This window comes from Phocoena phocoena, chromosome 11 (assembly GCF_963924675.1).
Source record: "Phocoena phocoena chromosome 11, mPhoPho1.1, whole genome shotgun sequence".
Lineage (NCBI taxonomy): Eukaryota > Metazoa > Chordata > Mammalia > Artiodactyla > Phocoenidae > Phocoena > Phocoena phocoena.
Window position 1 is genome coordinate 79,181,265 of NC_089229.1, and position 21,734 is coordinate 79,202,998.

Genomic DNA, 21,734 nt, shown 5'->3' on the forward strand with positions numbered 1-21,734 from the left:
AGGCACCATCTCTAAATACCATCACATTGGGGGTTAGGGCTTCAACACATGAATTTGAGCATGGGGGAAGTGGAGACACATTAAATCCATAGTACTGCACAAGCCACCAACCATTTCAGTCAACCAGCTAACCAACCTACATTTTTTTATGTGCCAAGCACTATTCCAGGAACTGATAATATAATAATTTAAAAAGGCAGATAATGTCTCCCCTTCCGGGAACTTCCATTCTGAGAAAAAGGAAGAATAGTCAAACAATAAATACATAAACAAGATTCTGCTAAGTATTTTGAGGAAAATAAAATACGAGTGGGTTAGGGGGAGCAGAAACTACTTTAGCCAGAGAAATCAGAAAAAGGTTACCTAAAGAAGTGGCCTTTCAGTTGAGCTAAATCATGAAGATGAAGTAGGAACGAACAAGTTAACCAATCACAAAATGCTCAGAAAGCATTTATTCTACATACTCATCTTTCCAAAGTTTCAGATTTTGGCCACTATTCTCTGTATTGTTAAAGGGTTTTAGATAGTAAATTCCTTGACTATTCCCTTCAAAATCACAATATCTTTCCTCCTTCAGATAGAATATGTAAAGACACAACCCTCCTCAGCAAGTAAACACTCAAAGAGAAAAGGAGATAGAGCTCTTCAAAGCAATTCTTATCTATTAACATGTAGCAAATATGCCTTAGTCACCGCTTTCCACATTAAATGTTTCTGCCTGAGAAAAGTCTAAACTTTTAAGATCATCAAAGAAATACATAGAAAACATATAGACCCTGGGAGCCACCTAATCCTGCCTCAGTTTGGGTGTGTCTTCTCCTTCAACATTCATTTCTGGCTGCTGTGAGTGTAAATGCATCTTTTCTCCATTACTTTATACTCAACTATCTGGTTGAGAGAGAAAAAGGCACCATGACTTACCTACCAAATAAAGTATTCTACATGGATTTTTAAAGAATTTGCTTCAAACCAGTCTTTTCATTTACTGGTGAGGTCTGTGGCTTTGTTCTAGAATGGTTGAGGTCAGAGTTTGACCTCAGATAAGTAGGAAAATACAGTAAATACATCCCTTGAGATTGTAAACTAGAGTATTCAAAAATAACAGGTTTGCCTCACCACTGGATGAGAATGAGGCTTAGCCACATTATAAGCCCATGTTTTCCTATTTTTTGGCAATACCATTACATGCACACACACAAAAATCTATCACTAAGCACTGCTCAAAAACATTTACTGGGTACAAAAAAATCTGTGTGCGCTCTAAGAATTCTCCTTGGACGATTTACAATCTAGTAAAGAAGGTAAAACATGCACTCCTAATGTGACAAATGTGCTTACAAACACCCTAATAGTAAATGGGATTACTGTAAATAAACATTAAAATTACATTTTACCAAATTACATGATCCTGAAAAGACAATTTTAAAAGTTATTTAAATGTGTAAGACAAGTTAAAGATCAAATTCAATGTCACACAATAAGAATCATGACAATTCTATACCATTCTGAAATGTGTTCATATAAGCCTTTGCATTAGTATAACTCACAAGGGGTCATGTACTATCTAACTTTAAAAGAAATTATGGCTCTGAAATTAGCATTCAGCCTTGAATCACTCACAATTAAAAATGAGTAAAACTTTTAAGACCAAATGAATATATAAAAGTATTGGGTGGCCCAAAAGTTCGTTCGGGTTTTTTGTATGGGTTATTAACGTTACAGAAAACCCCAAACGAACTTTTGGGCCACCCAATAATATATGCTTGCTGAAGAAATTTTATGCAGAATCATATTATGAGAATTTAGGTACCTAAATTTAAGGTAGACTCAATCCAGTTCTTTGTATAAATTTTTTTTGAAGGAAGTCTTCTCTTTAATGACGGTAATTCATTTAAATTGAGAAAACTATTTTTAAATTTAAAAGCAGGTTAAAAACCCTTTGTTTTCTATTTACTATAATATTTGAAGGTTCATTTAAACTAGCCAAAAGTTTACTTGATTTTTTGTTTTTAAATATTTTACATTTCTAGCTAAACTACTTAAAATTTCTAAATATGTTGAAACTTATTTGGAACACAAAAAAGTCATTTCACATATTTAATCAAATCTAAGATGCATATTTCATCACACTTTAAGGTTTCTGAAATTACGAAATGTTATATTTTCTGTCCCCTCAAAATCTATTATCAAATTGATGGTGTGTCTTTAAAAATCTATGTTATCTTAAATTTGTGAAGGTACTAGCAAACATTTAAAATTTCTGTTATTGTATAAGGGAGGAAAAACATTTTCACAATGGTCAATTAGCCCGTAGAACTGAAGATGGTATTATTCTAATGACTTCAAAATTATTCAATTTAGTTTCGATAAATAAAAGAACAACTTGATTTTCTGAATTATTAGAACAGGAATGATAAAAAATCACATAATACCTTCAGAATATGAACCAGCATGAAATTTCCAAAAGGTATGCCTACATTGTCAATTCTCAATAATGTCCCCAATCTTCGCATTCTTTGAAACTGAACGGTCAATTTTCTCATTACTACTGTTACTTATGAACAAACAATCCAATTGTTAAAGTATACATTTTTCCCACTGGTAGAACTAAAAAAAAATGTTTTTGTTTTTCTAAAAACTGCATATTTGGATGATAAAATGGGGGGGTTGGTTTCCTAAAATGTTTATAGTATTGTTATTGTTTAAACTGTATCCAAAAATCTAGTGTTTTTATAAACAAGAGTTTAAGCTGTTTTCATTTTGGAAAAGTATATCATTTTTATTTGCTAAAAATGATCCTCATTTAAAAGAAAAAGCTGCTAACTCCTAAGTTAGGGAAAGGTTATAACACCTAAGTTAGGGAATAAAGATAATGAACGAGGAGAAATAGTATAAAACTTAAGTGTTTATTCTCAAGATAATTAATATTTTGCAGGGGGGAGGGAATGAGTTAAGGTCCTTATTAGGAACATCAATCACGATGTTGGTGATCTGTATCTACAGATACAGGTAAAAAGGTATTAATACAAGTTATATGTTGTAAGACAAAAAAATCAAATGAGTAGTAGCCATTTAGATACTCTTGTAAACACCCTCCTCCTCAAATTAGTTGTTTAAAGCTTTTTACTTCCCTTGAAAAAATGGAACGAAGCATGCGAAATTCAGTGACAATCAGGAAAAAGGAATATAACTGACTTTCTAAATAACTGAAGATGAAAACAAAGAATAGAGTAGTAGTTTTCCCAAGTAGTTTTTTTTTTATTCTCTAGACATTTTCTTCTTCATTTCAACAATTCTCACAGGCACCTACAAGTACCAAGCAATAGTATGTAAAAATGAATAAGACACGGTCTTTACCCTCAAATTTTATTAAGCAATATTGAGACCTACAACTCCCTACAATCTAGTACTAATTCCATAAAGAGGTAAATATCCTTGGGGAAAGCATATGTTTAATCTTTGCTAACCCAGATAATTCCCTTTAATAACAATTAACAGTGAGAGAATACTGGGAATATGGTAGTAATGATGGTACAGTTTTCAGATCTCTCAAAATTCCCTCACAAAAACACATAGAGCACCTAAAAAAGTAGGACCAAAAGCTCATACTCATTATCTATCACAAAAATAGATGTCACAGTATCTCTGAGAATGCCAGAATATAAGCAAGTAAAAATAAACCAAGAACAGTCTCAAGATCTGCATGGCATCAGAATCTGGGCAAGAGGAAAGATGAAAGCAACAGGGTATCAGACAGACATGAGAACTCCAGAACAGCTAACAGATACTCACCAGAGAGGTCAGCAGGCCAATATGAGGACAGCAAGTAAGACAGAGGAGCCTAACATTCTAATAAGTACAAGTGGTCCTCAGTAGGGTATCAATGGCCCAGGATACACTGGGTCCAATAAACTCTAAATACTTTCAAGAGAAAGCCCCACATTGAGGAGAAAAAGCTGAGAACAGAGTCCAAATTGACCAAGCCAGAGACAACAAAACGAGGAAGGAAAAGAAGATCAAGTCAAAGTGAAAAAAGGGAACAGAGTCAGAAAATCTACAAATGTTGCCACATCCTTCTAATCTGACAGAAACATTAAAGCACTATACAATCATGAGGGGGAAAAAAACTGCCTTAAATCACTCCTCCAGTTAAAAAGATCAAGAAAACTAATTTCACATAAAAACAAATAACAGTAAATTATGTCAAATGCTATGCAATGTTTTATACAGATAGATAGATAGATAGATGGAACAGTATGACAGCCCTACATAAAATAAAAGCACAGCAGAAATATATATTTTAAAAAGAAGTTTTAAATTCTACCCTTGTATTTCAAACTGAGTTAAAAGACATTATGAAAGTGATAAAGGAGATTACAGAACAATATGAATCATAATTAGAAAAACTCAGAAATGATGCGAGAAATTTCAGAAAAAAATTTTAACAGAATAAATCATTTCAGAAATGATGACTAAACTAAAAAGAATATAACATTAAATAAGCTAAACTGAAAATACCTTAGGAGAACTGGAATAAGAGAGGAAACACATTTTAGATCAAAAAGAAATGAAGAAAGATGAAAAGGATTCAAGAATAAAGGGTAATACTGAAGACAGAGAGTAACCAATAAACACATAATAAGAGTCATCAGAACAAATAAAACATAGTAAGAAAATAAAACAAGTATTAAATTTATAATTAATAAAAACTCCTGGGCTTCCCTGGTGGCGCAGTGGTTGAGAATCTGCCTGCCAATGCAGGGGACACGGGTTCAAGCCCCGATCTGGGAAGATCCCGCATGCCGCGGAGCAACTAGGCCCGTGAGCCACAGCTACTGAGCCTGCACAGCTGGAGCCTGTGCTCTGCAACAAGAGAGGCCGCGATAGTGAGAGGCCCGCGCACCGCGATGAAGAGTGGCCCCCCCTTGCCACAACTAGAGAAAGCCCTCTCACAGAAATGAAGACCCAACACAGCCATAAATAAATAAATAAATAAAATTTTAAAACGGTCACCTAGCTTTAACAATGATTAATTCATAGTCATTTTCAAAAAAAAACAAAATTCCTTGACATTTAGAAGGAGGAATTGAAACTATATATGTATATTAAAGGACACATTGGAAATCTAGGGAAATCAACCTAGAATGACCAATACCAGGACATATTACAGTAAAATTATTTGACTTTAAAGAATAAGAAATTAAAAGAAGAGTAGATGAAATTAAGCAATACTTCATAATAAAAGAAAATGGAATAATATATTTAGATACCCATAAAAAGAAAAAAGAATAAGGAATCTCTTAATGAACCACTATGGAAGGGCCTCCAAGAAATATGCTTCAAAAAGGAAGGGGGGGTCTTCCCTGGTGGTGCAGTGGTTGAGAGTCCGCCTGCCGATGCAGGGGACACGGGTTCGTGCCCCGGTCCAGGAAGATCCCACATGCCACGGAGCGGCTGGGCCCGTGAGCCATGGCCGCTGAACCTGCACGTCCGGAGCCTGTGCTCCGCAACGGGAGAGGCCACAACAGTGAGAGGTCCGCGTACCGCAAAAAAAAAAAAAAGTAAGGGAGGAGGTGAATTTTTTAAATAAATAACAAAAGTGCATTTATTTAGTACACTACCATCTGTTTACAGGCATTCCTCGGAGATACTGTGGGTTTGATTCCCAATCCACAATACTAGCCATCATCTGAGTCTTCAGTGAGTCCTAATCTTTTGGCTGGTGGAGGCTCTTGCCTCAGTGTTGATGGCTGCTGACTGATCAGGGTGGTGCTTGCTGAGGCTGGGGCAGCCGTGGCAGTTTCTTGAAATAAAGCAGCAGTGAGGTAGGCCACAACGACTGACTCTTCCTTTCACAAATGATTTCTCTGTAGCATGCAATGCTGTTTGATAGCATTTGACCCACAGTAGAACATCTTCCAAAATTGGAGTCAATCCTCTCAAACCCTGCTGTTACTTTACCAATTCAGTTTATGTAACATTCTAAATCTGTTGTTGTCATTCAACAATCTTCACAGCATCTTCACCAGGAACAGATTCCATCTCAAGAAACCACTTTCTTTGCTAAACCAAAGAAGCAACACCTCATCCTTTCAAGTTTTATTATGAGACTGCAACAATTCAGTCACATCTTCAGGCTCTTCTTCTAATTCTACTTCTCTTGCCATTTCCACCACATCTACAGTGACTTCTTCCACTGAAGTTTTGAAACCAAAACATAAAATCTTTATTTTCCTTTCATTTTCCCCCAGGGCTTTCTCAGAATATGGATAATCATTTTTAAAGACAGGTGAATAAATAGGATATCTTCAAGCTATGTGTAATTTGTATTTCTTTCAGTATTCTCTACTACTAAGTAGGACTTCAACTACATTTTGGGTTAGCTATGCAGAACTGGTTAATTCCTCACATACCAGGTTATCAAGTTAAATGCTCAAGGTATCAGGACATTGCTCTAATGCCATAAAGCATAATTACTACAGTAGTCTCTGGCTAAGGGCCCAACTTTCCAACACCTGACTAGTATTCACTTTAAAACAGTACACAAAAATATTGAGAATAGTATCTATTCAAAATGATGTAATGTAACCTTTGAAATCAGCAACAGAACACAGGTAATACTCTGAAACAGTATAAATACATTTATGAGATCAATTTAAAGTCCTCTGAAACACTGTGTTTTCACATCACTTTTTTAAAATTAAATTCTCAAACTGAATAGTCAACATACTATAACTAAGAGACATTTCAATAGGAAATGGCATTTGGAAGCACAGACACAACCTTTAAAAAGTTTGTTCAGGAAATTCCCAAAACTAGCCATAGCTACCAATACCAACAACTATCAGAGATGATAATTTAACAATCAGCTGCATCTATTAATTAAACTTGTTAAAATGTGGCCACAGTATGAAATGTACAGTGTGAGAAGCTTCCAAGTCTCTTCAGTGCTCGTCACAGGTGTGGATGTACTTGCTATGAGTCAGAGACAAAAGACAAAAGAGATTGGAATCCAAGTTGTACTAAGAGGAGCTCTCTATTCATGTTTCCTGAAAAGTTCTTTAAATAGCTACCGCTGACACATGGAGCATGATTCACTTTTCTTCCTCTGCTTAGGCTCACACCCTGAATAGCACAGGAAAGGAGAGGTAGTGCACACCCCCACTGTACTGCAGAGTTCACGGTATTCCTTATTTCCTTCTGTTATGGGCACATTCACACCGCTCCACCTAACCTGGTAATTAGACCATACCACATAAAACCACACTGTTAGAATTCTCTAAAATAGTTAATATTGCTCTTTTAAAAAAGTTTTAAGGGTTTTACAAACATTCCATTTATTAATTACTCCATCTCGTGTCAGATTAAAATATTGACAAAGGCACACCCAACACTGGTCTAAGCGGAGGTAGATTTCTTACAAAATTGAAAATTCGAGCACTATATTTTGATACCATGTGAAAATACTTGGATTTTTCATGGTGATGAATAGGTATGAATTTTGTTTGCTTTTTTTTCTCTGTATTGTCCACGTTTTCCACAATAAACCTATTATTCTTATAAATATACAATCATACTAACATTTTTTAAGGAGAAAGGCTTCTCAGTCAATTTAATTCAGTCTTATCAGGACTAATTTTTGTACTCCTGGATATTTTGCTTTATTTAGGATACCATAGAGAGGCAGGCACCAATATATTATCCCTGTCATCAAAAATAGCAGAAAACTTTTTCTATTTCATTAAGCTCCACAAATATTTAGAAGACCCGTATGCTATATATGTCTTAATATAAAAAAGATGTGGATTGCCATAGTCTACAGAAAATACTTGATAAATATATTGACTTTCAAACATCTGAGGGATGACTTGCAGACCATAATTCAAGCAAGAAATTTAATATATATTTTCATGATTTAAAAACTTACTTTTGCTAAAATTTCATCCTACATATATTTAGCATAGAGTGGCCTCCTTTGATACTCACAAATTTAATCACATCTCTTATTCCTAAGAAATTATTAGATACAACCAACTTTGTACCAGTTTTTAAAAAAGGCTATATACCCAGAAAGAAATGAATTACATAAAGGTCAAACAGTGACGGTCAAGATTTTCTAAATTCTTAATGATCAGGTACAATACAATTTAAATATATTTATTAAAAATACATTTCCAGGAAGTCTAACACATATACTTATTTATGTACAAACTTGGTAAGTATGAAGTAGATATAGAGATTTATGGATTATCTCACAAACTGAGTTATGCATATTTTTATTTTCCCCTCTTCTATCTACAAGGACTCTATGAGTTGATTACTTAAGCTGTTTTCCTTAAAAACTTTACTCAAAATACCTGCTTTAGATTAATGTATTTTAAGCTTGAATTAATTTTCTGCTGTAGCTACAATAAAGAATATTTAAAATTTAAAATGTTCCTTTTTATTTCACTTCTAAACTAAGATGAAATAGATGCACTTCTCCCTATTTTTCTCAAGAAGTACAGCTAAAAGACCTGGACATTATCTTTAAAACAAATGTAAGAAGACTGCAAAGGGGGACAAGAAAGCAGACCACCTGCGGACTTGAGGAACCAAGGAATGACACAGCAGCAAATTTTGTGAGTTTTCTTTTAGCCTCCTATATCCCAAACTAGGTACTGGAATGACCAGCAACCAGGAAATTCCAATGGGCACAAACACAAACAGCCCCAAGGAAAGCTATTCCCCTCCATCCAAAGGTCCACAAAAGGGGCAACCTAGAACAGATAACTGGTAGATAATAAGTGCTCTATGAGAGCCAAACCCCACGGGAAAAAAAAAAATGTGATCCCATCTCCAGCTCTATAAGCAAAGGCCAAAATGCTAAACCCAGACTCTACCCTCACCCAGCAGGTACATAGAAACTAAACAGTGTGCCTGCCTTTGAGTTCAATTTGTCTATTAGACCTCCTAGTACACTTTTCTATCACTTATTTGGCCAAGGTGATAAAATACTCCCTAAGTTAGTTTACTCTTTTTTCCACATAGTATAAAAAGGAGAGAGGTCCTTTTTGGTACTGAAGTAAAATCACCTAAAAAATGTTTTCTTGAGACGTACTGTTTCTAGTAAAAGGAAAGTATTTTTAAATTGAATATTAGTTTTGAAGACTCAAGTTGTTACTCTTAGATTACCACTATTAATAGTAAAAGCAATAAGACAACAATGATAATGTCACTAGGCGTTTACATTGGTTTTCACTATGGAAAGCTCAAAATGTTGTATACCAGGTGTTAGATGGTCTCTCAGGTATGTTATTGTTCCCATTAACAGATTCAGAAACCGAATTTGCAAAGGTATCTGTCTCACTAACGGGCCCAGAATAAGTCACTCAATGTAGAGAGAAGAAAACACAAAGTTCCAGTAATCAGTACTGAACCTTCCAATAAGCACCCTAATTCCAAGTATGGAGCTATAAATGTGGCTGTACACAATGTAATTAGCCCTTGGGCAGCAGGGTGCGTTATATTAGTGAATTCATTCATTCATTCAGGAGTATTAATTGAGCCCACATTACATGCCAAGTATTGCTCTAGGCACTGGAAAGTTCCCAATCTCATGGAGCTTACACTCTGGTGAGGGTAAAAGAACAAATAAACAAATCAAAATAAAATAACAATTGTTATGAGGAGGGGGGAAAAAAGCAAAGAAAGGGGGCTAGGGAATGCTGAGCATGTACACAGGTTCTTATTTTCTATAGCATAGTCAAAGAAAGCTTCCACAAGAAGGTAGCATTTGAGCAACTTTCTAAAGGAAACTAGGGTTCACTGAGAGTTGTTAAAAAGTATAATTTTCAAAAAGTTAAAATGTGACTCATATAAATATAAATGAAACACATCAAAGACTTATACTACTCTTTATTAATATAAGAATCATTTATGTTAACAGAAGGAATCAGATGTTAAGACTGGTTCAAAGAACATTTGAATAGGCATACGAATAGAAATTTTAAATAACGGAGTGTTAGACAAAGCAAGAGTGCTAGATGGAGATAATGTCTAATGAATGTCCTACAGGGCAATAAACACTATTCTTTGAAATTCAAACAGAGAGATATTATTTGCACCTCTCCTGTGAAAAAAATTAATTAACGTGTAATGTCAATACAACTGAGACTTTTAATCAATAGTAAACAGTGAGTCACATTCACAGTGAGTACTACATTCTTTTAAATAATCCTTGAGTAGGTCTAGTAAGTAATGCCCTCATAGGACACTGAAAGAACATACTGCTCACCATTTTCCTTGTTTTCAAGTTTTACATTTTTTAAACAAAGCCATGCAGATATCTGCAGGAAGAGCATTCCAGTCAGAGAAACTGAATGAATCACAAACTGTTTCCCTCCACTCACCACTCCAACAGGCAAGGAATGCCCTCAGTAACAGACTCACACATTCGCCTGGACCTTATTATGAATTCAGTGTAAGTAAATAGCTGGGGGCGAACTGGAAAAGTTGGAGAAGGCAGAAGATTTACACTGAAAGGAGAATGATAGTTGAGGTTGGGAAATGATTTGACTCACATTTTTTAAAAACACTACTCCACCTGCTGAAATAAAGACTCATTAAGGGAGAAGAGCACAGGTAGAAGCTAGAAGGCCACTTAGGAGACTATTAAAACGATCTAGGCAAATAAACAAGTAAATACATAGTTTGTCAGATGTGAAAAGTGCTATGGAGAAAAATAAAGCAGAATGTGGGAAGGCTGGTAGGGGATGTCAGCATTGTTTGGAAAGGTCTCCCTTGATAAGGTGATTATGTACACGGAGACCTGAATGATATAAAAAAGTAAACAATGCAGAAAATTGAGGGACGAGTGCTCTAGACAAAGGGATAAAGCAAAACGATTGAAGAGAAAGAATCAGGTAAAAGACAGGGAGGAGGAACACAAAAAAATGGAGGGCCTTGCAAACCATTTTAAGGACTTACTTGACTTTTAGTTTGGGTGAGGTGAGAAGCCATTGAAGGTTTCCAAGCAAAGAAATGAAATGAGCAGCTTTAACTATTAAACAGATCACAGTGGCTGTCATGTGGAGAATGGTCTGTAAGTGGGCAATGACAGAAGCAAAAAAGATTAGAATAGAAGATACTTCAGTATTCCAAGGGAGAAATAAGGATGGCCTAGAATAGGTTGGCAGCAGTGACCATAATGACAGTCAAAACCTGGATATTTTGAAGGTAGAGCCAACAGGTTTTGCTTAAGGAACAGACATGGGGTAAGCACAAAAAGGAATAAATGTGGGTTTCAGCTTTAGCAACTGGAAAGACAGAACTGCTATTTCCTGGGATGGGGAAGACTGCAGAAGAAACAAGTTTGTTAAGGAAATTTGAGGAGAAGATGAGGTGACACTGATTACAAACAATTTATGAAAAAGGTTAAATATCTCAGTTTGGTGTTTATACGATTCTAAGCTCTTTTCAAATGTAATCACAATAAGAAAAATTGGAATGTCTAATTTCCAAATTGAGAAAATCATCAGAAACAGAATATTTTTCGCCAGGCTGAGTCTGAATCAGCTAACCTGCATGGCCTCTCAGGGATTCGTGCTCCTCAAAATGGCATTTATCATTAATTTCACACATGTTAGTCAGTATTTTACATATTTAAGCAAGTATCTGATGCTTCGTTCATAAAGTTTTCATTGAGCACTTTTTGAAGTTACATTACATGCTTCATCGAAAGGCCTACATACTAAATTTATAATTCACTGTTTTTACCTGAAGTTCTTTGTATCTATCTTGAAAAGAAATGGCCTCTTGCTCTTTTTCTTTAAGGAAATCTTTTTCCAAGACACTATGTTTTTCCATCAATGATTCCACATCCTAAAAGAAAAAAATCCAAGCATAAATTTTGTAATATTTAAAGGCATAAAATATATTCAGTTTTTTCAATGAACATACTTAGAAAATATGTGGTAAGGAAAGAACCCACCAGAAGTATGGTTTTCAAAGTTCAACAATATTATAAAACGTATGCTTCACTCTCATTCCCAGACCAGTATCAAACACTGCTATAACACTAAAATTATTCATGCTAATAAATAAATAAAAGCATCTAAACTAATTATAAACAACACTCTACCTATACTTTCTATAAATTTGCTAAGGTCTTTTTATAGAGATATTTGTAGGAAACAGAAATGAGAACACATAAATAATTTACTAAAATAGCTGTATTTCTAAGTAATCTTGTCAAATATCCCATCATGTCTGACTTCTCATAGGGACAAATGAATATTACAGATCTTCTAACGTACATAAGAAATACAACACTACCTGCTTTCAAAGTAAATAAAAATAAACCAGAAGGAAAGCATTCATTAGCGAAAAAAAAAAATCTAGTAAAAGATGTTCATATCTTTAAAAGTACACCTTTAAAACTAGAAATTTCTTATCAAAGACTTTCATAAGAGATGAGCTTGTATGACTGATTTAAACCTACAGCCAAAGAGCATAATAGCTTTTCCACTGCTGAATTTTTAATCAGAAGTTGGGATTATATCATATTTCCAGTATCTGCAATTCAAACATTTATTTTTTAGGCAAATGTAAATATACCTTTTTAATTCTCTGTTTTTCTTCTTCAGATACTTTGAGTTTCATCTCCAGACTTGAAATTTTCTGCTGAAGCTGTATGTTTGATACATTAGCTCCAGGATCCTCAGAATCATCCACAAGAGCAATTGTTCCATTACTTTTCTCCTCAGTTAAACCCAACGGAAAAAGTGAGATATCCAGATGAGTGTGTGTTGATTGCTGAATCTAAACCACATTAAAAAAAAAAAAAAAAAAACACAAGAGGGGAAAGTTTACACTGCACCAAGAAGGAAAACATCCAAAGGGCACCAGAAACCACATTTGGAAATTAAGTTGTAGCAAAGGTTCTGAAATTATTTCACCCTTTAAGTAAATCTACAGAAGACCTCAAACTATTACAACAACCTGATCTTTGCAATAAGAAACAAAATTTTCTGTAAACTTCAGAGTTTAAAGCATTTATTATTTTCCAAGCAAAGCATTAAAAACTTAAAACTTTTTCTTGAGAGTGTATATTAAGTATAAATACATCTGATACCAGTTCTTGAATTTACACACACTCAGAATTTGTTTATATACTAAGTTATAAATCAGATTTTAAAATTTATCAATAACCACTAATTGATCATCACTTTCTAGTAAAGATAACGGGTGACTCAAGATTGTATACAGCACTTTGGAAATCTGGAATAACTCCAGTGTCTAGCACAAGGCCTGGATCGATAAATATTTGAATGAATAAATGCTATGACCGCTGTGTTTTTGGTCTTATTCTAAAATTGAAATGAACACTCTAATACTTGAAAACATATGGTAAGCTTCCCTGAAAAGAGAAATCGTTTTTTTGTAATTATTTTCCTTTTTGAAGTTCACGATCTGCAATGCAAAACTAAGTCAACTTTAATAAAACATATTTGGTTTTCAAACAGTATTTTGGTAACTAACACTGCTTAAATACCTTGCAATTGGGCCACAAAACAAACACAGTATTCAGTTTTTAAAATTCTAGATATTAACCTCAAAGTTAGAGTATCTACAGGAGGGGGAAAAAAATGGAAATCAGGAAATCTTCAATTAAATCAGTATGCAATTTTTTAAGTAGGCAAAGTTCCTATAAAAATATGCTTGTCTTTACCTGTGCTTTAGGAAAAGTTTGACTGACAATGCTGTTGTCTGCATGTGTATTCTCTGGTGATGAAATGATGGGCTCAGAAGAGAGGCAGCCAACCGAAGGAGAAGTGTGGTCATGGTCCAATACAATCTCAGGAGAGGCTGGAGAAAGATGGACTCCAGATACTAAAGGAAAACAAACAAAACAAAACAAGGATCATTAAAGGGAAAATAAAGAACAGGTTGAAGGGAAGAAAGAGAGTAGAGGGAGGGAAAGAAAAAGGGGTAAGGAAAGTAAAAGCAATGAGATAGAAAATGAGGATTCTATGACTATTTTTCAGGGATTTTTATCTGAGATCTAAAACTAGTGTTTCTAAATTGAACAGGACATTTCCATGTGAGACCCAAGCAAACAAAACAACTTAATAATGTCTTAACGTCTACATACTAACACATTACCATAAGGGGTGCATTTGCAACTCAGAGACATTATTCAAATATATTATTTACCTATTCAATTAGTTAAGAAAAAGCACTAGCATGCCTACCAGTGCCAAACACAGGCACTAGGGACTGAGGAGACAGCAATGAGCAGGACACGCATCCATGTACTCCATGACCTTATGACCCAGGAGGGAAGTCAAATGAAATACTTATGACAATAAAGCGAGCTAAGGGGAAGAACAATGACGTTAAAATAGCTAATCCACTGTCTCTGTGTTAATTTCTTCTTTTACAACAGCAAAAGATTTTTCATGTTAAAGTCAATTTTAGTTGTTTCCACATAAAAATAATGTTGAAATGCAACTCTGTAATTAGTTTCACAACAAAATATTATTAGATTGTGATTAGGGTTCAAATACAAAGGTCACAAAAGGAAAGCCAATTCCAAACATGAAATAAGACAAAAATATTGATGATGGCAAAATAAACAGATATTACTTTATTTTCAAACGTTCTTTCTAAAAATTCAAATGCATTTGTATTGTGTGTTTTAAAATTTAAGAAGAGTTAACTAAATCATTTTTAACAGTAATTCATTTATACGTTTTGACTTTCTAAATTATAAAGACCTTTATTCCACATTGGCATCAGTAGCAACGTCAGTGAAGTTCTACCATAAATTCTGGAAGGCAGCTCACAATGGAAATTGCATTTTTCCCTGAAGAAAGACATTTATAACGTCATTAGGTATTAACAAACTAAGGAATGTATCAATTTTTTATTGGTACCATATAGGATTATTTAATTATCTTATATACACTTTCATTGTGTAGCAGTACTGTGTTTTTCAAATACTATGTGCCATACTGGATAAGGTATTGTAGCTTCTCCCACAAGCATTTCACTATTTTAACTAAAATACAGAAAACGGGAATTTCAACCCATGTTTGTACTTTACATATCTTTTTCAGAAAATTTTGCTAATCTTCACTATTCTATATGCTAACAGATTTCCCTAAAATGTCAAAATATTCTAACTTCTAATTCTAAATTACAATTATACCAAAAATATTACTAATTAGTTTTTAAAGGAATGAAAATAAGTACTATAGTATAGTGAAGAGGAATACAGCCTTATGATTAGAGCACAGACTCTGAAATCATATTGCCAAAGCAAGTGTACAACATCTGGCAAGTTTACTTAACTTCCTTCAGTTTCCTCACCTGTAAAACTAGCATAGAGGTGCTGATGAGGTTTTAAATGACTAAAATATGTAAAGCTTTTAGCATTGTGCTGAAATTATTTTCATCATTATTTCAAAGATTGTTAAAATTTGTTGGACAAGTATGTTTTACTTCCAGGCATAAAGGGTATGCGTGACTATGATCCTATGTTCAAGAAACCCTTAAAAATATCATTCTGATCCGCCACCTGAACATTTTAACATCTCTTTATGTTATTCACATTTATAGCCATAATCTAAGACAAGATGTCATGTTGTCATGAGTTAAATTCTCATTCTGTAACATTACATGTTCAAGTATGCCATATTAAGGAAAGAAAGAGGGAAAGAGGCTAGAATAAAGGAAGGAAGGGGGAGAAAGGAAAGAAAAGAGATAAATAAGGGGAAGGCAAAGGGAGAGGTTGAGGGAGGAAAGTAGGGAGTGGGAGGAGGCCCCCTCACCCTCACACTTCCCACTAGTTACCACTAACATACTTTCCCTTCTTAACCAGATTTCTTGTCTCCATTTGCTTCTTCCTCACCCAACCCTCATCATGCCACTAGAACCACTTTTTATGATATTAATTTTCCTTTCAGGTATTATTAAGTCAAATGAACACTTCTTATTTTATCTTCCTTTAGTTCTCCAGAGCACATAATACTAATGACTCTCCCTTTTCCCTGAAACTCTTCCCTTGGCACCTGTAAGCCACTATATCCTAAATTCCTCCTAACATTTTAACTTTTTTTTTCTTGTTTCCTTTTCAGGCTCTTTTCCACTCAGTCTTAATTTCATTGTTTCCTACACCCTCTGATCTTCTCAGTGTTCACATTATTCTTACCACTCTCAGAACCCATTATTTAAATTATCACCTATAAGCTAATGACACCGAAATTCACATTTCTAGCACAAACCACTCTACAGACCTCCAGATCCATATGCTCACCTAACTACCAGACAGTCCATTTAGCTGTCTCGTACATTCCTCAGACTTACCCATCATCTTACATAAACCTGCTTTGCTTCATGTTAATGGTATCTCAATGAACTATTTGCCCAAACCAGAAACGATACCACCAAGTGCCAACTTCACTCCAGTCACACTGTGCTACTTACAGTTCCCTGATTATGCCGTACTGTTCAGTACCTCCATGACCTCACAATATTACTGCCTAAGTAAAAGCCATAGCTGTGGAATCAGAAATGGATTCAAATTTGAACAATAACAACTTACTTGTTATGCAGCAAATTACACAAACCCCTCTAAGCCACAGTTTCCTCTAATGAAAGTGGTGAAATAATACCAACAAACTTTTCCAGGAATCTTTTCACCTACTCCGTTACCCATCCAACCACAATACAATTTTAATTTTCCACTGTCAAGATATTACAGATTTCTAAGAAATAATAATGAAAACATTACATATCTATGGGATACATTTAAAGCAGTTTAGAAAAAATCTAGATCCTTGAACACTTCAATCAATCTAAAAAATGAATTAAATTTCCATCTCATAAACTAAAATACGAATAACACAGAAAACTTTAAAAGCACATTAAAAAAATAATAAAGATAATGCAGATGTCAAAGATTAAGAAAATAAAGCAGATCTAATTAATCAAAATCCTGAATTTCTAAGAAAATCAAATAAAACAGTAGTTAATTTATTAACAATAAAAGGAGAAAAGTACAAATAGATAAATTAAGTGACAAGAGTAACATAATAATTAAAACAGAAGAATTTTTTTTAATCATAAATCCTCTACAGACTTCTAAGTAAATAGGTTTGAAAAATCTAGATAAAATGGGCAATTCTCCACAGAAACATAGTTTATAAAAGGTGATTGGATTAAAGCTAAAAAATTCTTTAAAAATATATAATTTCCTTGGGGAAAAAATAAAATTATGAGGCAACTACCCTATAGATAAAGCATTTCAAGAGGATTTCCAACAAGAATTTGAAAAATGAATAATCCCAATGCTCTAAAATTATTACACAGCATTGAAAATGAAGGGAAACTTCATTAGCATTACATAACATTAACATAACATTGATAGCTAAGCCTGATAAAGACAATACAAAAACAGAACAATTAAAGATTTTTAGAGTATTGCTTAAAAATAATTAGGTAAAAGTTCTAAATAAAATATTAGTAAACAAAATCTAACACCATATTGAGAAAATGATATGCAATGAATAAGTCAGGTTTGTTCCAGGAATGCAAGGTTGGCTCACTATTAGGGAATTCATTAATATAACATTCCACATTAATAGACTTAAAGAGAAAAATAGCGTAACTAGCTCTAAGGCTGAAAATGCTTTTGATAAAAATCAAACACCTGTATCTGTTAAAAAAAAAACACACACTCAAACAAATAGAAATTGATGCATACTTTCTTAAGATAAAACATACAGACCTCACTCCTAAAGTTAATTAATGTTAATTAATTAATGAAAATTAATTTTCAGTTAATTAATGAAAAAATCTATAGGTGTTTCCTCTAAGATCAGGAATAATATAAGGATGCCTACTATCTCCATACCACTTAACACTGCACTTACTAAAGCAATGTGGTTAGACAAGAGAAATTAAATGGAAGCATAAAAATAAGAAAAGGAGGAAAACTACACCTCATGTTCCTACTAACTCAAACAATAAACACATTCAGTAAAGTAGCAGGATATTAACTTAATGAACAGAAATCAATAGCATTCATATGTAAAAACAATAACAATTTAGAAGATATGATGGTAGCAAAAATATTATTTTCCATAGCAACAAAGAAGATAAAATACTTAAGAATAAATTTAGCAAGAAACATGAGGAAACCTTTAAAACATTTCTGAAAGACTCAATGGTAGACCTGAACAAAGGTAAAGACCCTTGTAATTGGATAGGTAGGGCAACTAAACATCATAAAGATGCCAATCCTCCCTTAGTTAATTTACAGGCCTAATAAAATTCCAATAAAAGTAAATAAGCTTTTTTTATAATGGAGCTAGACAAATGGACATTAAATATCACATGGAAAAAGTAAAATGCAAAAATGTAAAAAAGAAAAAGTATAAGGAGGATACTCACCCCTCTTATTCAAATAAACTAAATTAAACTATAGTAAAACATACTACTAACCTTATTAAGATATACTGTAATAAATTATGTTAAAACAAACAATAAACCCTTTATAATTAAAACAGTGTATTTATTTGGTGCAGCAATAAACACATCAGAAGAGTATACCAGAAAGTCCAGAAGTAGAGCCATGTATATATGAAACTTAAGTATATGACAAAAGTGGTATTTCAAATTACTGAGGTAAAGATGGGCTTGTTAATAAACAGTGCCTTAACAACTGATTAGCCATTTGGAAAAATCTGAAATTAGACTCATATCTCACATTAATAACAAACCAAAAAAAAGCTACAACTGGATTAAAAAATAAGCCATATAAGTATAAACAAAAATATGAGATCATGTAAGTACATTATCTTGGGTATAAGAAACGCCTTTCTAACTATGACTCAATTCCAGACACAGTAAAAGAAAAGACTGACAAATCTGACTACAGAATACATAAAAACATTTTGTCTGTCAAAAATTATCTTAAATAAAATCAAAAAACAACTGACAAAATAAAAAAAAAAAGATGTTAATATATATCACAGATAAGGACTAATATTCCTAGTATATAAAGAACATTTAAAACTTGGGGGGAAAAAGACTGAAAAATATGCCTATAGAATAACAGGCAAAAAATGTGAACAGACAATTCACCAAAAAGAAAATATACAAATAGCCCTTAAATACATGAAAAGACACAGACGCATGCATCTACTTGTTTGTTATAAAGGAAACAGGAAGGATGAAGCCAAAACTAGAGAGACTGATAGGTGGAGGAGAGGTAGAATGAAGTGGAAAGACAGAAGAAATGAATTGTGGGAAGTATCTCTTCTCTGAGTGTAGTTTTGTAATATGGTTCTGAGTTTTGGAACCACGTTAGTGTTTCACATACTCAATAAAATAAAACTGAAATCAAGAGGCAGGGGAATAGGAGAATCGAATCCTAAAATGGAATACGAAGAACAGCAACTGAACCATATTTCAAATAAATAATATAATCACATTAACTAAGGAATGGGGGTGGAGGGTGAAGGGCAAGAACCAACCTAGGTTACTTTGGAACGCAGTATTTTGGCTATATTGCCTCAGGAAAAGAACAAAAAGAACACTAAATAAATAATGAGAAGCAGAAGAGGAAAGGGAAGAAAAAAGGAGAGAATGAGGAGGAGGGAAAGAATAAAGATAAAGCAAACATTATAAAATGTTAACATTTGAAGAAAGTGGATGATGGGTACATAGGAATTATTTGTCTATTTCTTGTAGCTTTTCTGTAAATCAAAATTAAAAAGTCAAGAGGAATGAGCAAAAAAGAAAAATAGAAAAGAAATCACTCATGAGGGGGAAAATAGCTTGTCTCAACAAAAGTCTCCCCTATGCAAAGCTGCTGAATACAGACTTGGTATCACTGAAAACATGTGTAAGAATACTCCTAGCAGGAATGTTCATAACAGCAAGTAAGTGACAACACCTAAATACCTGCTGACAGTCAAATGATTAAATGAGTTGTGGGAATGTTAATAATATTCTAATTAATAAATTAGAATATTTTATACCAGTGTAAGTAAAAGAAATAGATGTATATGCAACAACACGGGTAAGTCCTGAAAACATAAATTTGGGTGAAAAAAAGAAAACTGCAGGTGTGGTTGCACAGTATTAACCCATTTTTTATAAGGCACATAAACAAGTAAAACTCTTTAGAGATATACATATATATACACACATATACAACACATTTTTTTTTTACAAAAGCAAGGAAACTGTAACAAAAATTTAAGCCAGAGGTTCCCTCTGGGGGAAAACACAGGAATAGGACAGAAGAGGATTATTAGAGTCGGTCATGTTCTGGTTCCTAAGTTAAATAGTAGATTCATGAGGAAAATTTTTAAATATAACAAAGAAAAAAATAATTACACATGCTTAAAAATATAATTCTGAAGACCTCTTGTTTCATTGCCCTTCCTGGTTGTAGTACTCAAACTCCATGAGCTATACTATCCCACTGATCAAAATCTGCTCTGGGTAAATAAGACAGGAAAAAAGTCTAATCCAAACTAAATACTAATAGGGACCAACCAGTGTACTCAAAGAAATGATGCTTTTGTGAAAAGATATCAAGAATCTGCAACAGACCAGTAAATATTAGATTTGGAGGTACAAGCCTTAATCATATCAAAACTTATTTCAGACATAAGGAAAGTTGAACCTAAAATGCCTGGAATTTACATGTACTTTCAACTTATGAGACATTAGTGAAATTTTCAGGAATTTTTTTAAATTTGGTAATATAAAGGTAATATAAAGGTAATATAAAGGTTCACATATTATAATTCACATCCTATTTTAAAACTAAAATGAGAAAACAAATGAGTAGTGCTGTGAAAGAAAAAAGAACATATAAATGTATTACCCTCTAAATGGAAACTAGATTTTTCAGTTAAGCCTCTAAAGTTTTTCTCTATGCTAGAAGTCACACTATCCAATAACAGTAACTCACCCAAAAAAAGAAAATCCACATTCATAAATACTGTCTACATATACATACCCTAAATATAATTTAGTAATAAAGATGGTATACATGTTTATACATGTTTGTTTAACAATGGGAATTTTTAAGCTTAATAATGAAAATTACAAATTCAATATGTAAAATATAATTATCTTCTCATCTAGAAGAGAAATTACAATTTTTAATGTTTCAAACTGCTACAGTATTCTTTGGTCTATTAAAAGTTGACTGGTGTCAGTCTATGCCCAAAAATCTTTAAATTCAGAAGATCAAGCATACCCAACAGCACCAATTTCTGTAAAAATTTAGCCAACACTTTTTAAGAAGTAGAAATCTACAAAATTTTGTTTCTTTGGGTATTTTGTTTCTTTGCTTGCTTTTAGTCTTAAGCAAGTGTACAGACACAATTTGCTTCATTTCAAATGTGAAATCCTTGGTTTTCTAAGACTTAGAGGATACAAGGTCATCATATGTTCCTTCCTTTAGAGCTACAAAGCTAACTAAAAGTGCACTGAATGGCACTTCTTCATCTCTAACTTTGTAATGGTAATTAGCATAGTCATTGGGCATATCATTTTTCATTGACAGACCTCTTCTAAAACACAAAAAAAGCACACTAAGTCAGAACACCACACAAACAAAGAAGCACCAAGTTTCCAAATAGTATGCAATTTTTTTTCCAGTAATTCTGCCTGTGGTCAACTCTGCTTTGTTTACATAAGCATTAACTCTTATAAAGTCTAAACAA

At 33.5% G+C, this 21,734-nt stretch overlaps 1 protein-coding gene across 5 annotated transcripts in view; it reads right to left on the minus strand.

Moving 5' to 3' along the window:
* Window positions 1-21,734, minus strand: part of CCDC91 (coiled-coil domain containing 91) — a 288,403-nt gene that overhangs the window by 236,209 nt on the left and 30,460 nt on the right. For 3 of the 5 annotated variants that reach the window (XM_065886922.1, XM_065886924.1, XM_065886926.1), the window contains exons 3-5: window positions 13,712-13,872; window positions 12,598-12,801; window positions 11,758-11,862 (exon numbers count right to left, since the gene is read on the minus strand). In XM_065886922.1, the coding sequence (XP_065742994.1) occupies window positions 11,758-11,862; window positions 12,598-12,801; window positions 13,712-13,872 (470 nt within the window). Of the gene's footprint in view, window positions 1-11,757; window positions 11,863-12,597; window positions 12,802-13,711; window positions 13,873-14,759; window positions 14,779-21,734 lie in introns of those variants that run through there. The other 2 variants (XM_065886925.1, XM_065886923.1) reach the window with 2 other exon arrangements.